The following is an 18,438-nucleotide window of genomic DNA, read 5'->3' as shown; positions in this document are numbered from 1 at the left end:
GAGCATGGGAGCATGCAGGCCAAGGGTGGAGGGAGCTCTGAGGGTGGAGACGCTCTAGCTTCCCCTGCCTAGCCTCTTATTCTCCTCCAGGTGCTGGAGGACAATGACTACGGGCGTGCAGTAGACTGGTGGGGGCTGGGCGTGGTCATGTACGAGATGATGTGTGGCCGCCTACCCTTCTACAACCAGGATCATGAGCGCCTCTTTGAGCTCATCCTCATGGAGGAGATCCGCTTCCCACGAACACTTGGGCCAGAGGCCAAGTCCCTGTTGGCTGGACTGCTGAAGAAGGACCCTAAGCAGAGGTGTGACCTGACTGTGTGTGGTCCCCTGAACAACCCCAGTGGCCCCACAGTAGACATTGCCTGCCCTGCACTTCCTTGACTCTTTTATGGGTACACAGGAATACAACCTTCTTTTGGTCAGCCTAAGGTCACGGGACCGTATATGGTTGAGCCAGTGTGTGTGTTGTCTGCCTTCTAAGCTTGCCCTGCCATCCTGCCACCTGTCACTTCTTCATGGGTAGAAATGAGGCCCAGCTTGCCTTCTCCCTGCCTCTGGCCCAAGCATGAGTTCTCAAAGCTTAGGTCCTGTCTGAAAGGTGGTTTGTGTAGGACAGCATCGTCAAAGGCTACACAGGGGCCCTGGACTCTGGATCATATCTGTCTGTGCTTTGAGCCTGGCTCCCAGAACCTGCCATGCTGGGTGCTGGGTTCTGAATGGTTGGTGATGTTTGTCTCTGCCCAGGCTCGGCGGAGGGCCCAGTGATGCAAAGGAGGTCATGGAGCACAGGTTCTTCCTCAGTATCAACTGGCAGGATGTGGTACAGAGAAAGGTGAGCAGTCTCGCCTGCTCCAGGGCTCTCACCTGCTCACAGGTGACCTGGCATTGCTGACCCAGCCTCCTCTCCACAGCTCCTGCCACCCTTTAAACCTCAGGTCACTTCCGAAGTGGACACAAGGTACTTCGATGATGAGTTCACCGCCCAGTCCATCACAATCACACCCCCGGACCGCTGTGAGTTTCTGAGACCCATTGCCCCTGGGTGGCTGAGAGTGGGGTCTGCCCTGGGTCCTGCTTGCCAGGGGGACCTTGATTGGCTGTCTTTATTGGGTCTGGTCATTCTCCTCTAAGATCCGCTTGCAAAGTCTGCTGTTGCTGTAAGGGTCATCAGGAACTATGCCTATAGTATGTTCTGGGGTTTGGGGACTGTCCTGGTTTTTGGGCTAGAGTACTCTGTTGACTGTGTTCTTGATCTGAAGCCACCCCAAGACCGGGCACTCAGTTCTGGGACAGCTCTGAGCTCTGAGCTTCCCTGGGTTCCCAGAGCTAGGGAAGGCTGAGGAGAAACTTGGCTTGGCCGTGTGGCAGTGTGGCAGCCAAGATGCATTCCAGGCAGAAGTGGCCTGTGGCTATCAATCATGAGAGAACTTCAGAGTGAAAGGACAGGCTGTAGGTGGGCAGATGGGGACCTGAAAGAGGCAAGGGGACCTGGGATTAAAGTAGGAGCTTCTGGGGGTCACCTGGGAAAGTGGAGACCTTTGGCATTGGAACCTGTGTAAGGGTTCTTTGTGCCAGGGCTATTGACAGTCCCTTAACTGCAGGTGAGTATGGGTGGAGACAGGCCAGCGAGGAGTTTGAGCTAGACCCTGGTGACAGGGAGGGCTGAGGAGGGGACAGGACATTCAGAAGGCCCAGCCTGGGGAGGAGGCTAAGTTTACTCTCCAGAAGAAGTTGCTTTCCTTCAGTGTTAGTGCTGTGGGCCACTGCTGGCTTAGGCTTCTGTCATCTCAGCGCCTCTCTCTGGGGTACTTTCCCAGTGGGGTGGGGGTGGGCATGCCTGCTGTCCCCTCATCTCCACGGCATCTCCACCCAACCCCACAGATGACAGCCTGGGCTCGCTGGAACTGGACCAGCGGACACACTTCCCCCAGTTCTCCTACTCGGCCAGCATCCGAGAGTGAGCAGCCCTCTGCCACCACAGGACACAAGCATGGCCGCCATCCACTGCCTGGGTGGCTTTTTAAAGAAAACTTTCTTTTGCCTTTTGGTTTGTGTTCCCTTCCCTGTTCCCCTCACTTCCATACCTAGTTTCTACTTCAGTTCTTGCCCAGCCTTGGCGGTCCTAGCAGCCCTTTCTTCCAGTCTCCCTCTGTTTCCAGATGAGTGCTGGGGACCTGCCCAAGGGTGGGCTGTTGGTAGGAGGGAGAGAAGTTGTATCACCACAGCCTCCAGGAGGGTGAAGTGGGGAGTCATGGGGTCACCTGGGTTTGGGGACAAGCCATCAGAGGCCACATCTGGATGAAACCTGCCTCCCCCCAGCACCCCAGATTCCTTCTATGCTGTCATCTGGGTAGTCTATCTGCTGCCATCTCACTTGGGGCAGAAAAGCAATAATGTCCAGGGACAGGCAGAGGCCTTTGGAAGCCTAGGGATTTGGGTTTGGCTCCATGGAAAACGGAGCCATGTCCTTGGGTCTTGGTGGGGGAACCAGGACCAGGAGCTGCCCCCTGAACCTGCCTCTTTCTCCCAAGTTGTTCTTGATTCTGGATAGAGCAGGAGGAACATTTGGGGGCCAGCCCTCCTGCCTACAGCTCCGTGCCTTACCAGGCCTTCCTTCTAGCCAGCCTTGCCTCCCACTGGGCCCCATCCCCTTTGGATGGCTCATTTTCTGCCTGGGGCAGAGGGAAGCCAACCTTGGCTGTTACACGTCTTACACCGAGACAGTATTGGGCCCCTTGGACTTGACTGAGGTCTGAGAGGGGTCAGAGATGGGGACAGGTATCTCTGGTACACATTGGGATGGGGGCCTCCTCATCTCCAGGGCCCCTGTTCTGGAGCCTTAAATGAATGTGCGAGTGAGTCTGTGTCAGTGCCGTGGGTGCCAGTGTGCACCCTGCTCTAGCAGTGAGCATCTCAGTTTCCTGGGATGCAGGTGCCCATAGCTGTATGCAGCACATGTGTGAGTGGGCTCAGGCCTCAACCCCAGCCTGAGCGTTTGATCCCATGGGGTACAGCGGGTGCAAGGGGTCCACCTGCTGCTCTGGCCATGTTTCCCCATCCCCAATATCTCTGGGTGTTTGGAATTGAGTTTTCCTGGTTTTACTCTCCCACCCCACCCCTCAGACTAGGTGGTTACAAAAAGGCAGTAGGGTGGGGGTGGGCAGGGATGGTATGAGGGTCGTCTGTTTTTTCCTTTTCGTGTGTGTATGTTTATCTGACAGTTCTCTCCCATCCCTACTGGCCTTTCCTTACTTCTCGTATTTGTACGGTACAAGCAATAAAGACACTCATTTCAGACCAGGGCCCAGTCCACATTTCCTTAGCCAATCAGTCCCTACTTCTGTACTGTAGTACTAGTGGACCTGGCACCACCCATCACCTTGCCTGCCTGTTTCTGAGGCCCATGGAACTGTGGAGAGGGAACAGATGGAGCTGGGGAAGTGGGTGGGTGGGTGGGTCTAGGCTACAGGGGGTAGGGGACTATTGAAGAGATGGGGAAGGTGATAGGGTGGTTTGGACTGGGTAGGGATGGGTTCAGGCCCTTAGAAGCTGCCAGATTTGGGGCAGCTGGTGTCTACAAAGAGGACGCCTGTGTGTAGTGTGGTAGGTAGGAGGGACCTCCAAGCCCTAGAACAACATTTCTCTGTGTGAAACTAGGAAACCTTAATGTCCCCAAATGCCATCATAAAATCTGTCCTGACAGCACTTGTGGTCACCTAGCAGCTCCACTGAGCACCCTGTTATTCAAATCCCCATACTGAATCTCTGGGACTCCATGGGGGGCATCTCCCTCTCCCATACCCAGGGACTAGGCAACACAGAGTCTGGTGCAGATGAATTTATTCCAGGTTTTACTAGAGGCAGGAGCATCGCCGGAATGGAAATCTGAGAGCTTGAAAGGGCTATGGGAAAGCCAAGGCCAGTTTGAACGTTTGTCCCAACTGCAAAGAAGACGTGTAGTGGATGTGGGCCCATTTTAGTAAGTAGAGAAGTGTGTTCCAGTGGTTCTAATATGGGTAGCTGGGGTGTTAGAGCTTGAGTCTAGCATTTGGAAGTCCCTAGGTTCCCTCTCTAGCATAGGAAAAAGAAAACCACCTTTTATTCCCATTTCCCAGCCCCTCGGCTACAGAGGAACAGTTCCTTCTGTCACGGTGTGTGACTCATCTCCCAGTGGGGTACATTCCTGTCTACCTCAGGCTTTTAAGCAGCTTCACGTGAGGGACCCACAGCCAACTGTCCCCGTAGTGAACACACATTCTTACATGTGCCTATGCTGCAGAGACTGGGGGAAAGAATTAATAAGCGCTCCCCATTTCATTGGGAGCAGCTGAGTCATCCTTTCCCACGCCCGCTTTAGACATTTCCCATGCATGTGTTCACAAACATCAGGAAGAAATGAGGCCCCACAGGCCCAGGATCTCCAGTGATATCACCATGAATGTGCTTGCCCTGCCTACTGCTCATCCCCATTCCTCCCAGCTGAGGCCATGCGTGGGGTATGTCCCTCCACCTCCATACCTTCAGGGTATTGCAGATATCCTCAGCCTCTGGGTCCTCGGGGAAATGAGACTTGGAGCCGCACTAATGCATTCTCAGGAATTGGGACACAACAGCCCGTACCTCCAGTCACTTCCTAAGGTTGCCTAGGTGTGTGCCTGCCATGACTATAACTTAGGTTTCTGCCTTCTTTTCTCCTCTCTGCTGTCATCAGTGCTGTAATAAAATAAAAATAAGGATCTGTGTCTGTACTTTGGTATATATGGCCTACATCCTGTGCGTTTAAGCTGTGCTAGTTAGCATCCAGAAAGTAGAGTCATTCCTTTGTTTAAATGCAGATCTGAAGGGAAACTTTCAGGAGTGGTGGGTCATACCTATAACTGGGGGCAGGAGGGATTACAAGGTTAAGGCCAGCCTGGGCTGCATAATGAGACTTCTCAGACCTCATCAATGGGGTTGGAGTGAAGGGAACATGATTCCAGGACTGGGATAGTAGGAATAAGATGAGCTGAGAGCATCTCTTGGACCTGCTTGAAATAACCCACAGTGTGGGGGCCTGGTTGGTAAAGTGCTTGCCCTGCAAGCATGAAGATGAATTCAACCCTAGGTGGGGCTCAGTGGCAAAGAGCTCTTGCCGAAGACAGGAATTGGATTTCCAGAGCCATGCTGTGCAGCTCACAACTGTTTGTAACTCTACCTCCCAGGGATCTGATGCCTCTGGATACTACCCTGGGACATACACATAAATAAAAATCATTTAAAGTGGAGGTGCAGTGGTAGCCTGGGCTTGTGACCCCAGCAAGAGGTCACTGAGGGAATGGAGACAAGTTCTTGGGGCTTGCTGGCCAGACATTGCAGCTAAAGCAACAAGTTCCAGGTTCAGTAAGAAACCTGTCCAAAAATAAATGAGGGTGGTGATGGTGCATGCATTTAATCCCAACACTCAAGAGGCAGAAGCAGGCACACCTCTGAGAGTTCGAGGTTTCAAGGCCAGCCTAGTCTACAGAGAGCAGTCTAGGACAGCCAGGACTACACAGAGAAATCCCGTCTTGCCAAGCAGTGGTGGTGTACGTCTTTTATCCCAGCACTCGGGAGGCAGAGGCAGGCGGATCTCTAAGTTCGAGGCCAGCCTGGTCTACAGAGCGAGTTCAGGACACCCAGGATTAAACAAAAAAAACCCTGTCTTGAAAAAAAAAAACAATAAAAGTTATGTCTTGCAAAAAAAATTGCAGGCACACACAAAACAAAAAACAAGCAAAGAAAATCCCACACGGTAGTACCAGTCTGCTTCAGTTTTAATTAATCCCAGACGTAGTCAAGTTGGCAGCCAAGAAGAGCCACCACGTGGGAGAAAGGTGAGTCCAGCCAGTTTAGCTAATAACAGATCTGTGCCACTCCGGAGGTTAATCCCAGGAAGATGGGGATTGCATAACATACAGCTTCCTATAAATCTGGAAGTAAAACCTGCATGTAGGTGGGGTGTGGCTCCGTGGTAGACAACTTGTCCAGGGTGGGCAAGGATCTGAGTTCAGTTCCCAGCCTTGCAGAAGGAGACAAAGCACCGTGTTCTACATTTTTCAGCACTTGGCCAGTTCATTTCTTCTCCAGTTCTGTTCAGCACACGTCCAAGTCTGGAGACAAGAACATTCTCTTACTCAAGGTCCTACCACCAAGATAGGAAAGTTACTATTGACACATTGTTCCTCTCCACAGATCCTTATCAAATCTTAGTCACAAGTCAGCTCTTGCCTTCAAAAAGTTTTCTAGGAGCCGGGGTTTGTGGTGGTGACAGTGGTACATGCCTTTAATCCCAGCAGGTGGGAGGGAGGCAGAGGCTGAGGATCTCAGTGAGTTCAATGTCAGGGCTGTTACACAGAGAAACTCTGCTTCAGAAAACAAAGTACTCTATGAACTGGAGAGAGGGCTTGACAGTAAAATGGTACTGCTCCTGCAAAGGGCCCAGGTTTGGTTTCCAATACTCACATCTAGGGGATGCAATGCCCTCATCTGCCCTTTGCTGGTACCTTCACAGGTGAGATTCAAACACAAATAAACATGTAGGCAGGCACACACAGAAACCTTCCAGACATACTCTGGGGTGGAGTGATAGCTCAGCAGGTGAGATGCCTGCTCTTCCGAAGATCCTGGGTTTGTTTGACCCCAGCACTCACCTGGCAGCTCACAACCGTCTGTACACCAGTTCCAGGAGATTGGTTGCTGCCTGCTGACCTCTGCAGGCACCAAGTCCACACATGATGTGCAATAAGTACATGCACTCACCGGTGCTCATGAAAACCTTAAAGCCAGGTAATAGTGGTGCATGGCTTTAATCCTAGCACTCAGGAGGGAGTTCGAGGTCAGCCTGGTCTCCAGAAAGAGTTCCAGGACAGCCTGGGCAACACACACACAAAAAAAACAAAAAACAAAACACTCCTGTCTTGAAAAACAAGAAAAGGGGGGAGGGGTGCTGGAGAAATGGCTCAGTTGTTAAGAGAACTTGCTCTTCCTGGAGACCTGGGTTCGATTCCCAGCGCCCACATGGCAGCTCACAACTGTGACTCCCAAGATCTGACACCCTCACATAGACATACATGTTGGTAAAACACCAATGCATATAAAAGAAAAAAAGTTTGAGTTCTTTATTACCTGTCATTTGTTTGTTTTTATGTTTTGAGACAGGATCTCGCTGTATATCTCTGACTTGGAATTTACTCTGTAGACCAGGCTGACCTCATCCTCACAGAGCTGCCTCGCCTCGCCTCCTGAGCGCTGGGATTAAAGCATGCTCACTGCACGTCTTTTGCTGTTGAGGCAGGGCCTATACACAGCTCTGGCTGTCCTGGAATTCACTTTATAGATCAAGTTGGCCTCAAATTCAGAGATTCACCTGTGCCTCCCAAGTGCTGGGATCAAAGGTGTGTGTCGCCATGCCTGTCTACAAAAAATAAAGTGCTTAGAAGAGATTAAGTACAGAGAATTGGGGTAGGATGGTGGTTTCCATGGAGATAAGGGAGTCAGTGTCTTTTTAAAAAGATTCTTTTTTTACATTTATGTGTCTCTGAGGCAAGGGCTGTCTTCAGAGGCCCGAAGAGAGTGGCAGGTCCCCCAGAGCTGGTGGACCAGGTGCTGGGAACTTAACTCAGGTCCTCAGAAAGAGCAGCAAACACTCTTAGTGGCTGAGCCAGTGACCACTACCCCGGGTTCAATATCTTAGAAGAGGTTTAGAAACCTGGCATGGTGGGGGCACATCTGTAATCTCAGGCAAGAAGATCAGGAATTTAAGTCCATCCTTGCCTATATAATGGCGTTCATAGTCGGCCTGAGCTGCATGAGATCTTTTCTCAAAAGCCAGCAAACAAAGAAAAACCAACTGGTTTTTTTTTTTTTTTGGGGGGGGGGGATCTCCAAAGGAAGGGGAGGCGGCTGGTGCAGAAGCCTTGGGGTGATAGAAGTCCGTGTCACAGATGGAGGTGGCGGGGAAAGTGTGGGCCCAGTGGGACTAGAGAAGATGAGTTCCAAGTGTGTAGTAGAGGGGCGTAACTCTCGGGTGTCCTGGGTCGAGGAAGACGACCCCTTCCCCAGCAAGCCCTGAGATTCTTAAACAGACTATGACCTGGTCCTGGTGTACACAGTACCCCCTCCCCCAATCCTGGGCTGATGTAGGAAACACTGTCAGGGCAGGAAAGAAAAGCAGCTGCAGCAGGATGGTTGCTGACTTGTCCACAACACGTACACACACACAGAGCAGTGCACGTGAGTCCCCTCAACACACATACAGAGCAGTGCACCTGAGTCCCCTCAACACACATACAGAGCAGTGCACCTGAGTCCCCTCAACACACAGAGCAGTGCACCTGAGTCCCCTCAACACACACACAGAGCAGTGCACCTGAGTCCCCTCAACACACACACAGAGCAGTGCACCTGAGTCCCCTCAACACACATACAGAGCAGTGCACCTGAGTCCCCTCAACACACAGAGCAATGCACCTGAGTCCCCTCAACACACGCACACATACAGAACAGTGCACGTGAGTCCCCTCAACACACAGAGCAGTGCACGTGAGTCCCCTCAACACACAGAGCAGTGCACGTGAGTCCCCTCAACACACACACAGAGCAATGCACGTGAGTTCCCTCAACACACAGAGCAGTGCACGTGAGTCCCCTCAATACACACATACACACAAGGCAGTGCACGTGAGTCTCCTCAACTCTCTCTCTCACACACACACACGCACGCACACACACGGCAGTGCACGTGAGTCCCCTTGGGAGCTTTGCCTGAATCAAGCTGTGGCATAACTCTAATAAACAGTCTTACCTTCAGGAACAGTCCGCATGCTGCGCTGGAAACAACCCATATTAGGACGGAGGAAAGCCAGGGTTTGGAAGAGGCGGAGTCACCTCAACGATTGCACCTGTTCTGAAAAACCTTGCACTCTGGAGCATTCAAAGCCCCAGCTCCCACTGAAGTCAGCTTCTAACTTCACTGGCAGGATGCTGGTGAGAGCCAAGGCCCACCTCGGACCGCGCTCCAAACACTAACCTCCAAGCCTCTACTTTTCAGGATTCTTCTGTCTCCTTTGACCTAGAGCCTCGAAGTGTGCTGGCCCTCATGGGAAAGTCACTGGCACCAGTATCTCCCCAGGACACTGGCAAAAGCTCCCTGGGCCTGTGTGTTCCACCAGGGCTGGAAGGGGTGCAAACTAGGTTGGTCCTGGAAGGTGACATCTTCACTGAAATCATTGTGAGCAAGCCAAAGGTCAGATGAGCCCAGAACCAGCTCCCCCTTCCTCCCTCCCTATTTTGATTTTTTTAAGACAGAGTATCATGTAATTCAAGCTAGTTTTGAACTCACTATGTAGTAATTGCTGGGATGATCAGCCTATGCCATTTCACTTTCAGTTCATCCATTTACCAGTGCAGTAACCATGACTCAGAATGCCGTTTCTCACGGTCCTGGGGTGTTGGCGATCCTTCCTCTAATATTTCAGAACCCCTGCATTAGTGCTCCACAGTTGCTCATTTGACAGATCACTGTCATCATCATTCGGTGCTGCCAGGCATGGGACCCCAAAGTATTATGTGTGCTTGGCAAGAAGCACTCCAGGGCTGAGTCACATTCCCGGCCCACACTGGCAGATTTGAGGCTGATGTTCTGTGCCCCTAGCCCTTGGGAATTTATTAGCATACCTTTTTGCAGTTGTCCTATAGAGGCAGACTTTTCTATCCCACCAGTCAGCTCCCAAATAACCATATGATTTCCTTCCTTTCTTCCTTCCTTCCTTCCTTCCTTCCTTCCTTCCTTCCTTCCTTCCTTCCTTCCTCCCTCCCTCCCTCCCTCCCTCCCTCCCTCCCTCCCTCCCTCCCTTCCTTCCTTTCTTTTCCCAAGACAGGGTTTCTCTGTGTAACAGCCCTAGCTGTCCTGGTACTCCCTTTGTAGACCAGGCTGGCCTTGAACTCACAGAGATTCTGCCTGCAAAAAAACCCACGTGGGGCCAGCAAGATGACATCCTGTAAAGGCGCTTGCCCTAAAGCCTGACAGCTGAATTGAACCCCAGAACCCATGTGGTATAAAGGGGGGGTGTCTCTAAGTTGCCCTCTGAACTCAAAGCAGACAAATGCTGAAAGAGAACGGGGAGGAGTGGAGGAAGGAGAATCGGGGCAGAGAGATTATAACGGATTTGGACAAAAGAAAAGGCAGGGAGCGGGGAAGATTGGGGGGAATCTTGAGGTTTTGAGTGAGAAGTTTCCTGGTTGGATCTGCCTTTGATAGAACCCTTGAAGAACTCGGAGGGTTACAAACCCAGACTTGGTTGCTGAGGATGAAGTCTGAAAACCCAGAGGGAGATGCTAGGAGATCAGGTGGCCATGGGGTCTCCACACTGGAAAGAGAATTAGAGAAACTGTAGCAAAAAGACCTGGGTTCCGGGGCTGGAGAGATAGCTCAGAGGTTAAGAGCACTGACTGCTCTTCCAGAGGTCCTGAGTTCAAATCCCAGCAACCACATGGTGGCTTACAACCATCCGTAATGAGATTTGGTGCCCTCTTCATGTCCAGCAAGCATACAGACAGACAGAATACTGTATACATAATAAATAATAAATCTTTTAAAAAAAAAAAAGACCTGGGTTCTAAATCTAGGTGGAGACTCAGACTACAGTTGGGGGCTATCTGGGCACTTACACTATGTCCAACTTCCTGGGGGAGGCTGGAGTTCAGAAGGGAAACTGAGGCACAGATGTGCCAACTGAAGATCTCCTTGCTCGTCTCTAAGCGTACCACACACTGTCTGGAAGGACCCTGCCTTGCAAGGTGTCTTGGGCGCATTAGTGAACTGATTGGTTCAGGTACATGTATGTATGGGGACGGAGGGGGCTGGGCCTGGGTCCCTGCCAGGGACCCTGGTGGTGACCTGTGCCATCCCCAGAAGGGGGCACATTTAGCTGATTGTCACCTGTGCTCTGACTGAGTGTGCATTCATCACCTGCAGCTGCTGGTCGTGGCCCGTCTTCGTGATCTGCAAAATGGAGGCGTGTGTGTTGGCTGAGGTACTTCCGGGGTTTGCTCCAGACACTATGCCAAGCATATTATACTCCCCCACAAGAAGTCTGTATGAGGCAGGGACTAATGTGTCTCTTTAACAGAAGAGGCACAGAGCAGGGCTGGCATCTGCCCTGCGTTTGCAGGCAGAACTCAAGTGGTCCATCTCAAGTACAGTGGACTGCTGGCTTACTCAGTACCTCAACAGAACTGCCTGGTGCAGCAGACACCATCTCCGGTCTGTGGATAAAGAAATGAAGGTAGACGCCAGCTGTTGTCGTTCACTCTTGGAATCTCAGCACTTGAAAGGCTGAGGTAGGAGGACTGTGATTTCAAGACCAGCCTGGGTTACATGAAGACCTGTCTTTTAAAAGGGGACTGTCCTGGCTAGAGAGAGGTAGCTTATTGGTTAAAAGCAACTCTTCCAGAGGACCTTTTCTATTTCCAGTACAGATGGTAACAGCTGTCTGTAATTCCATTTCAAGAGGATCCAAAATTCTTTTGTGGCCTCCATGGGCACCAGGCACACATGCGGTACACAGATACACACTCAGAGCACCCATACACATAAAAGAAATACTACAAAAACAGGCAAAGCGCCAGGTGGTGGGTGGCGCACGCCTTTAATTCCAACACTCAGAAGGCAGAGGCAGACAGATCTCTGTGAGTTCGAGGCCAGCTTGGTTTACAGGAGCTAGTTTCAGGACAGACACCAAAGCTACAGAGAAACCCTGTCTCAAAAACAAAACATAAACAAACAAACAAAACCCAGACAAAGCATTTAAATGAAGAGCAAGTTGTGCTAAAGCAGGTCATTAGAACACTGAAGCAGGTTTTATTCACAACTTGCAGATTTAAGCCAGTGGTTCCATTTTGCAGACCAGGAAATTGAAGTCTGGAAATTGGACCACATCCATCCATCTCAAACACTCCAAAGCAGGATGTCCAAGGCTTCCCCAACCTGTGTTTACCTTTTTCTTGTAAACACAGCCCTTCTCGCTCAGTCTGCTGAGTGCGGGCTTCTCCTCTCGGGTGGAGCTTCTGCATGCAGAGAAACACAGCCTCTGGGATTTCTGTCTGTATCATCTAGACCCACTCACTGCTCTGCAGGAGGCTGCTGGCTGCTCCTAGGTGCTCAAGGGTAGGGGCATGGCCCACACCAATGAACTTAGCAGCCTGTAGAGGCCTTGTATAGTGACTCCCACACCTCCCCTTAGGTGATTCCCCATGTTACTTTCTGGTGCTGTCCCTGTTTGAAGTTGCATGTTTGAAGTTGCGTGAGGGGAACCTGATCATCCACCAGCTGTGGCTCTGAGGCTGGCGAACTACGTGCTTGATCCGGTGGGCTCCAGGCCTGGCCCAGCGCTTTACAGATGTCTTGGTGGAGGGTGATAGTGTCTTGTGCCCTCACGGATCCTACCTCCCTGGTTACCAACCTTACCATCTATGAAAATAAGAGAAAATAATAGGGGCAACACTTGTTTATTTTTCTGAGTGGGTGAGAATGAGGTGTCTTGTCTCTCTAGCTTTAGGGATCCATCTGTCTTTCTCTGAGTGTGTTTGCATTCTTGGGGGTTTTCAATCTAGCCTCAGGATGTTCTTCCTTATAATCCCCCAGTGAGGGACTAGGGTATGGCACAGTGGTAGAACCCCTGCCTAGAATCCCCCAGTGAGGGGCTGGGGTGTGGCTCAGTGGTAGAACCCCTGCCTAGAATCCCCCAAAATGAGGGGCTGGAGGTGTGGTTCGGTGGTAGAGCCCCTGCCTAGAATCCCCCAGTGAGGGGCTGGGGTGTGGTTCAGTGGCAGAGCCCCTGCCTAGAATCCCCCAGTGAGGGGCTGGGGTGTGGCTCAGTGGCAGAGCCCCTGCCTAGAATCCCCCAGTGAGGGCTGGGGGTGTGGCTTTAGTGGAGCAAGCTGGAAGCCCCCTGCAATCCTCTCTTTTCTCACAGCTGTGTTCCTCCGGTGAGGGGTTGGCACTTTAGCTCCCCTTTGGGTTCTGGGCCCCCTCTAGTCACATCCTCAGAGAAGGATAAGCTGTGACTGCCCTTCCATGGTATTCTCTAGTCACAGCCTTGTAAGATCTGTCCCCAGCCACCCCCAGCTTCTGGGACCTACATCAATCTCCCTTCTTAGCTCAAACTTCTAACTCAGTTTCCTGCCTCACTTTCTCCATTTTTTCCATGCTGCCCCCTGGAACTGGAGCCCCTGGAACCGTGCAAAGTGTGTGCTGCGCTCTGAGGCCAGGTACCCGGCGGTGTAGCTGTCTTTAAGTATGCGTGACCCCGGGGCCAGGACACTAGCCTGGCCGCCAATTGCTTGCTCTGCAATAAAAAGTGGGTTTTGTTTTGTTTTGTTTTGTTTTGTTTTAATTTGGAGAGCTCTCCATCCGATTTGGTTGAATTTCAACCCTGCACTCAATTTTGATCGGTTGTATCCTGCCTTCTTATTCCTCTGATTGGATAATCTCTGCAACTTTTACCGAAGAGGCAAATTCTAAACTCTTCCGCCAGGGAGCGCTGGCTGACTTCCCTAGGGCTGCTCTTCAGGAAAAACAAAAAACAGAACAAAAAACAAACAACAGCAAAAAATTAGGATCCTTTCAGAGGTGGGAAGAAACTGCTAAGGGCGGGAAAGGCGGGTAAACTGGGCCCGCCCTATTTCTAAAACCACTGCCTCGACCTGGTTGCTGACTTTACAGACTTTGTTCAACTAACAGAAGATCTAGGATTCCAGAAACACCTCTTGATATGCTATCAACTAATATACATGTGTGTGTGTGTGTGTGTGTGTGTGTGTGTGTATATATATATATATATATATATATATATACATATATTACCTTATATGATATAGGGTTTTGTCCCAGCTGGCCATAAATTCACAATTCTTGCCTTAGTCTCCCAGGTGCTGGATTACAAGCATGTGTCATCACTCTTGCCTAATTCAACACGGTGTTTTTTGGTTTTAGGGTTTTTTGTGTGTTGGTTTTTGTTTTTCAAGACAGGGTTTGTCTGTGTGGCTTGACTGTCCTGAAACTCACTCCGCAGACTAGACTGGCCTCGAATTCACAGGGATCTGCCTGCCTCTGCCTCCTTAGGGCTGGGCTTAAAGGTGTGCGCCACCATGCCTAGCTTAGTTCAATATGTTTTAAAAGATTTATTTGGCCGGGCAGTGGTGGTGCATGCCTTTAATCCCAGCACTTGGGAGGCAGAGGCAAGCAGATCTCAGGACTGTTACACAGAGAAAGCCTGTCTCAAAAATTAAAAAAAAAAGATTTATTTTCTTTTTGTGTGTTTGAGTGGGTTTGTGTGCACCACGCAAACACAGGTGCTCTTGGAGATCAGAAGAAGGTGCTGGATCCCCGGAACTGAAGTAACGTGGCTGTGAGCCACCATGTGGTACTAGGAACTAAACCTAAGCTCTCTGCAAACTCAGTAAAGCTCTTAACACTGCAGTCTTCTCTTGAGCTCCTAATTCAATATATTTTTTTCTTTTTTTCAAGCAGGATTTCTCTGTGTAGTCCTGCTGTCCTAGAACTTGCTCTGTAGACCAGGACAGCCTTGAACTCAGAGATCTGCCTACCTCTACCTCTTGAGTGCTTCTAATTTGATAATTTTAATTGATTAGAGAAACTCAATACACCATATATGAAGGCCCGCAAAGGCCATCAGTTTGGGAAAGTCTTTCCTATTTGAGGACTGGGATGTAGCTTAGTTGATGGTTTTTCTGCCATACATGAAGCCTTGGATTCAGGCTCCAACGCTGCTCAAACTCCAGGCATGGGGATATGTATCTGTGATGCCAACACTAGAAAAGCAGAGACAGAGGAGTCTGAAATGCAAGGTCCCCCTCAGCTGATAACAAGCTTGGTTTTGGGGGGAGGTGTTGGCTGCGTATAAGTATCCTGGGAAAGAAGCCCATAGTAACAATCTAATGAAATGATTTTAAATTTACATTTTTATGTGTGTGTGTGTGTGTGTGTGTGTGTGCGCGCGCATATACATGTACTACAGCATGCAGAGAGAAATCAGGCGACCATTTTCAGGAGTTGGTTCCGGGGGTGGTACTCACGTGGGCTCAGGCTTCCATGGCTCGGGCTTTCCTGCACTGGCCTCTTTTGCTGGCCATAACTGAAGGCTTTCTTTCACTCTTTCCTTCTTTACCTTTTCTTAGTCTCTCTGTGTAGCTCTGGCTGGCCTTGGAATCACAGGGTTCTGCCTGCCTCTGATTCCTGAGTACTGGAGTTACAGGCGTGCGCTGCCACCACCCAGTCATGTTTCCATGACTGTCCTTATTGTACTGATGGTTCTGGGCTGTCAGGGGGGACTTGACAGCTTCTCACTGGCTTTTCTGGAAGGGAATGAAGGCAAGGAGCAAATTGCTCTGGTTGCGGGGTTGCCCTTCCTCCAAGAAGTCCCCAGTCCCACTTCACCCCAGGGCGGAGGTCTCCTTTGGCTTCTCCATCTTAGCCATGACCCTTCTGTGCCTTCTAGGCTCACTCACTTTGGGCTGTCATTGGTCTGTCTCCCTACTAGACTGTGGACCCTTGAGATGGGGACAGTATCTAAATAATTCTTCTTCCTCCTCCTCCCTCCTTCTCTCCCCTTCTTTTTATCACCTCCTTTTTCTTTGTAGCCCATGGCTGGTCTGGAATTCTCTCTAGCCCAGGTTAACCTCAAACTGTCCACCCTCCTGTCTCAGATGTTCGAGTGAGATTATAGGTAGGTGCCATCCTGCTCGACTTCTGCCTTGTCATGGCCCAGCAGCCCCCAGAACAGAAACTGAGCAATGGCTGTTTGTTTGTTACATAAATATAGAATCGATTCCAGGGTGTGTACTGTTATTCCACACTACAGGACTACAGGTAATTTGAGGGGACTTTCCAACTCTTACAGCAGTGAGAAACCAGTAGGGATTGAATCTGGGCAACTTGACTTCCTATCCTGTGTTTTTATCCAACATGCCAAATGACTGGTGAACTGAAGATCAGCTTTCCAGAAACTGATGTCTGCCTGCTCAGCCTTTTCTTCTAGAAATCTCGGGAAGAGCATGCAGGCTGGTGGGAAGGTTAAGGACTGTGGGAACAGGGAGAGGCACCAGAAAATCAGACACCGGGCTGATTTGATGGTGAGCGAGGGGGAGTCTGGAGGGGCTTCGCTAGACCCATAGGGGGCAGCCGGAGACGGCAGCCAGAGATGCTGGGGCGGAGAAAGGGTGGGGACCGGCCCCGCGGGGGGCGATGCGGTAGCTGCAGCGGCGGCCGAAGGAGTTTCCCACAATGCAGCGCGGCGCGCTGTCCCCGGTGCTGATGCTCAGCGCTGCCCCGGAGCCTCCACCGCGCCCGCCTCCCGCCCTTTCCCCTCCGGGCCCAGGCTCAGCTCCTCGCCATGGCTCAGCTCGCCCGGGTCCTGCCCCAGAGCCGTCTGGGGGCCTGGCTGCGGCACTCGACAGCAGCCTGCGGGCCGCCGTGGCATTCAAGGCGGAGGGTCAGCGCTGCTACCGAGAAAAGAAGTTCCGAGAAGCCATTGGCAAGTACCACCGGGCACTGCTGCAGTTGAAGGCAGCTCAGGGGGCCCGCCCTGGCGGCCTGCCCGCCCCCTCCCCCGGACCCGCAGCTAGCCCGGGGCCGGCTCGACTCAGCGAGGAGCAGCGGCGCCTGGTGGAGAACACAGAGGTTGAATGTTATGACTCCCTCACCGGTATGGGGCCGTCAGGGGCGGAGCAGGGGGGAGCAGAGGACATGGGTGAGACGGGTGGGTGGTAAGGGGCAATCAAGAGGCCTGAAGGAATCAGGGTTGTGGTCTGACGGGGAGACTTCAGAACTAACTGAGAACAGGAGTTGGAAGTAGATGAACAAGGGTTCTAGGATGGAGGAAGCAGGGGTTTTGGACTTGGTTCAGAGTTCACTTTCCTGACTTAATCTCCCCGATGTGCCGCGCGTGAGCCAAGGTTAGAAAGGCTTACCCTTCCTTCATGGCTATTTGGTTCTTAGTCCCTCACTTCTGCAATTGTTAGGGAGACCTCCAGTTAACTGCCTTAGACTTGTCTGCCCTGTGCCCTCTAGCGGCGGCGCAGATCGATTCTGTACTAATGTAATAGCAGATTGGCGTCCCCTAGTGGCCAGAGCAATCCCTTAGCCAAGCGGAAGAGACCAGGTTACGTGAGGTCATGTGAGTCCTAGGGGGTTCAGGCAGTGTCTGAGAGTACAGGGTCTCCGCACCCCCGCAGCTTGCCTCCTGCAGTCGGAGCTGGTGAATTATGAGCGTGTGCGCGAGTACTGTCTCAAGGTATTGGAGAAACAGCAGGGCAACTTCAAGGCCACCTATCGCGCCGGCATCGCCTTCTACCACCTGGGTGACTACGCGCGTGCACTGCGCTACCTGCAGGAAGCCCGAAGCCGGGAGCCCACAGGTGAGTGGCAGGGCTGGGTGGAGCTGTTCAAGGGGCTGGAGCAAAAGAAGCCAAGGCAGGAGGGTCAGGGCAGGTCAGAACTGCCTCAGGGAAGTGCTGTGACCAGCTCTCGGTCAAGACCATCCATCCATCTTCACCAAAGGTTTCCTCACCCTGTTCCGCCATCTCCCCAACCCCTCAGTCACGCAAAGCAAGCACTCGTAGGCTAAATCCCCAACCCATCGTTTGTGTCCCTGACTGCTCACCTAGGACTGTCTTAACACTTCCCACCCCACACCCATATCCCTTACTCCCTCCCAGTCAGCCAGCTTCTCAGCAACCTTCTGCCCACCATGCATGTGCTCAGAACACTTGTTCTCTGCCCTTGTGGAGATCAGTCAGGGTATTGTTTGTCCATGTATGTGTAGGCATGACACAAGCTGAGGAGGACAGAGGGAACACAGCAGGTGCTGGATGCAGGGCTGTGGGATCAAAGAGGCAGGATTAGCTTTCCTGTGAAGTGGTTTGGTGAGAACAGTTGTCACTGGGGGATGGGTGGAGGTGTGACAGGAGCCTCTCCTGTACAGTGCGGCACGTGTGAGATGGGAGGTGTGAAATGTCCCCAGTGACTGCTGACAGCCAAGGTGCTGGGGGTGGAGCCACTGGCTGTGAGCTGAGGTCTTGAGGACCCTGTCTCAGAAAGCCAAGATAATGTTTACTTTCCTCCCCTGCAGACACCAATGTTCTCCGCTACATCCAGCTGACTCAGCTGAAGATGAACCGTTGCAGCCTCCAGCGGGAAGACAGCGAGAGCGGAACTGGAGGCCCAGCTCGGGATGTCCTGGGCTGAGGGCAAAGGGCAGCCTCTACCTTATTCCCTCTAACCTCACCAGGCAACTACCCCTGGCTCATGTGTTTACTGGTAAAGCGCCTGCCACTGATGTCTCCTTTGTGTTGTGTTACTGTGGGAACCAAGCAGGAGGTCCACACTTGGGTCTCACT

At 51.7% G+C, this 18,438-nt stretch overlaps 2 protein-coding genes across 4 annotated transcripts in view; both read left to right on the top strand.

Moving 5' to 3' along the window:
- The window catches only part of Akt2 (AKT serine/threonine kinase 2), a 47,702-nt gene extending 44,397 nt beyond the window's left edge, over positions 1–3,305 (top strand). For all 3 annotated transcript variants that reach the window (XM_087907422.1, XM_048440370.3, XM_085693988.2), the window contains exons 11-14: positions 91–305; positions 748–835; positions 915–1,017; positions 1,885–3,305. In XM_087907422.1, the coding sequence (XP_087763548.1) occupies positions 91–305; positions 748–835; positions 915–1,017; positions 1,885–1,964 (486 nt within the window). In that variant the 3' untranslated portion in view covers positions 1,965–3,305. The remainder of the gene's footprint in view (positions 1–90; positions 306–747; positions 836–914; positions 1,018–1,884) is intronic.
- A 13,004-nt stretch (positions 3,306–16,309) lies between these two features.
- Positions 16,310–18,377, top strand: Ttc9b (tetratricopeptide repeat domain 9B). The gene is made up of 3 exons (XM_048440330.3): positions 16,310–16,745; positions 17,275–17,457; positions 18,171–18,377. Exons 1-3 carry the CDS (start codon positions 16,325–16,327, stop codon positions 18,284–18,286), a joined length of 720 nt encoding a protein of 239 aa, XP_048296287.1. The 5' UTR covers positions 16,310–16,324; the 3' UTR covers positions 18,287–18,377.
- Positions 18,378–18,438: the final 61 nt, after the last annotated feature.

This window comes from Myodes glareolus, chromosome 1 (genome assembly GCF_982192425.1).
Source record: "Myodes glareolus chromosome 1, mMyoGla1.1, whole genome shotgun sequence".
Lineage (NCBI taxonomy): Eukaryota > Metazoa > Chordata > Mammalia > Rodentia > Cricetidae > Myodes > Myodes glareolus.
The sequence above is the reverse complement of the archived record's forward strand: the minus strand, read 5'-3'. Positions and strand labels throughout refer to the sequence as shown.

Bases quoted from the DNA above. Each gene is read 5' to 3' on its own strand.
- Ttc9b (XM_048440330.3), top strand. From the start codon at position 16,325: ATGCAGCGCGGCGCGCTGTCCCCGGTGCTGATGCTCAGCGCTGCCCCG. The intron at 16,746-17,274 runs GTATGGGGCCGT...GCACCCCCGCAG, and splicing joins ATGTTATGACTCCCTCACCG to CTTGCCTCCTGCAGTCGGAG. The intron at 17,458-18,170 runs GTGAGTGGCAGG...CCTCCCCTGCAG, and splicing joins CCGAAGCCGGGAGCCCACAG to ACACCAATGTTCTCCGCTAC.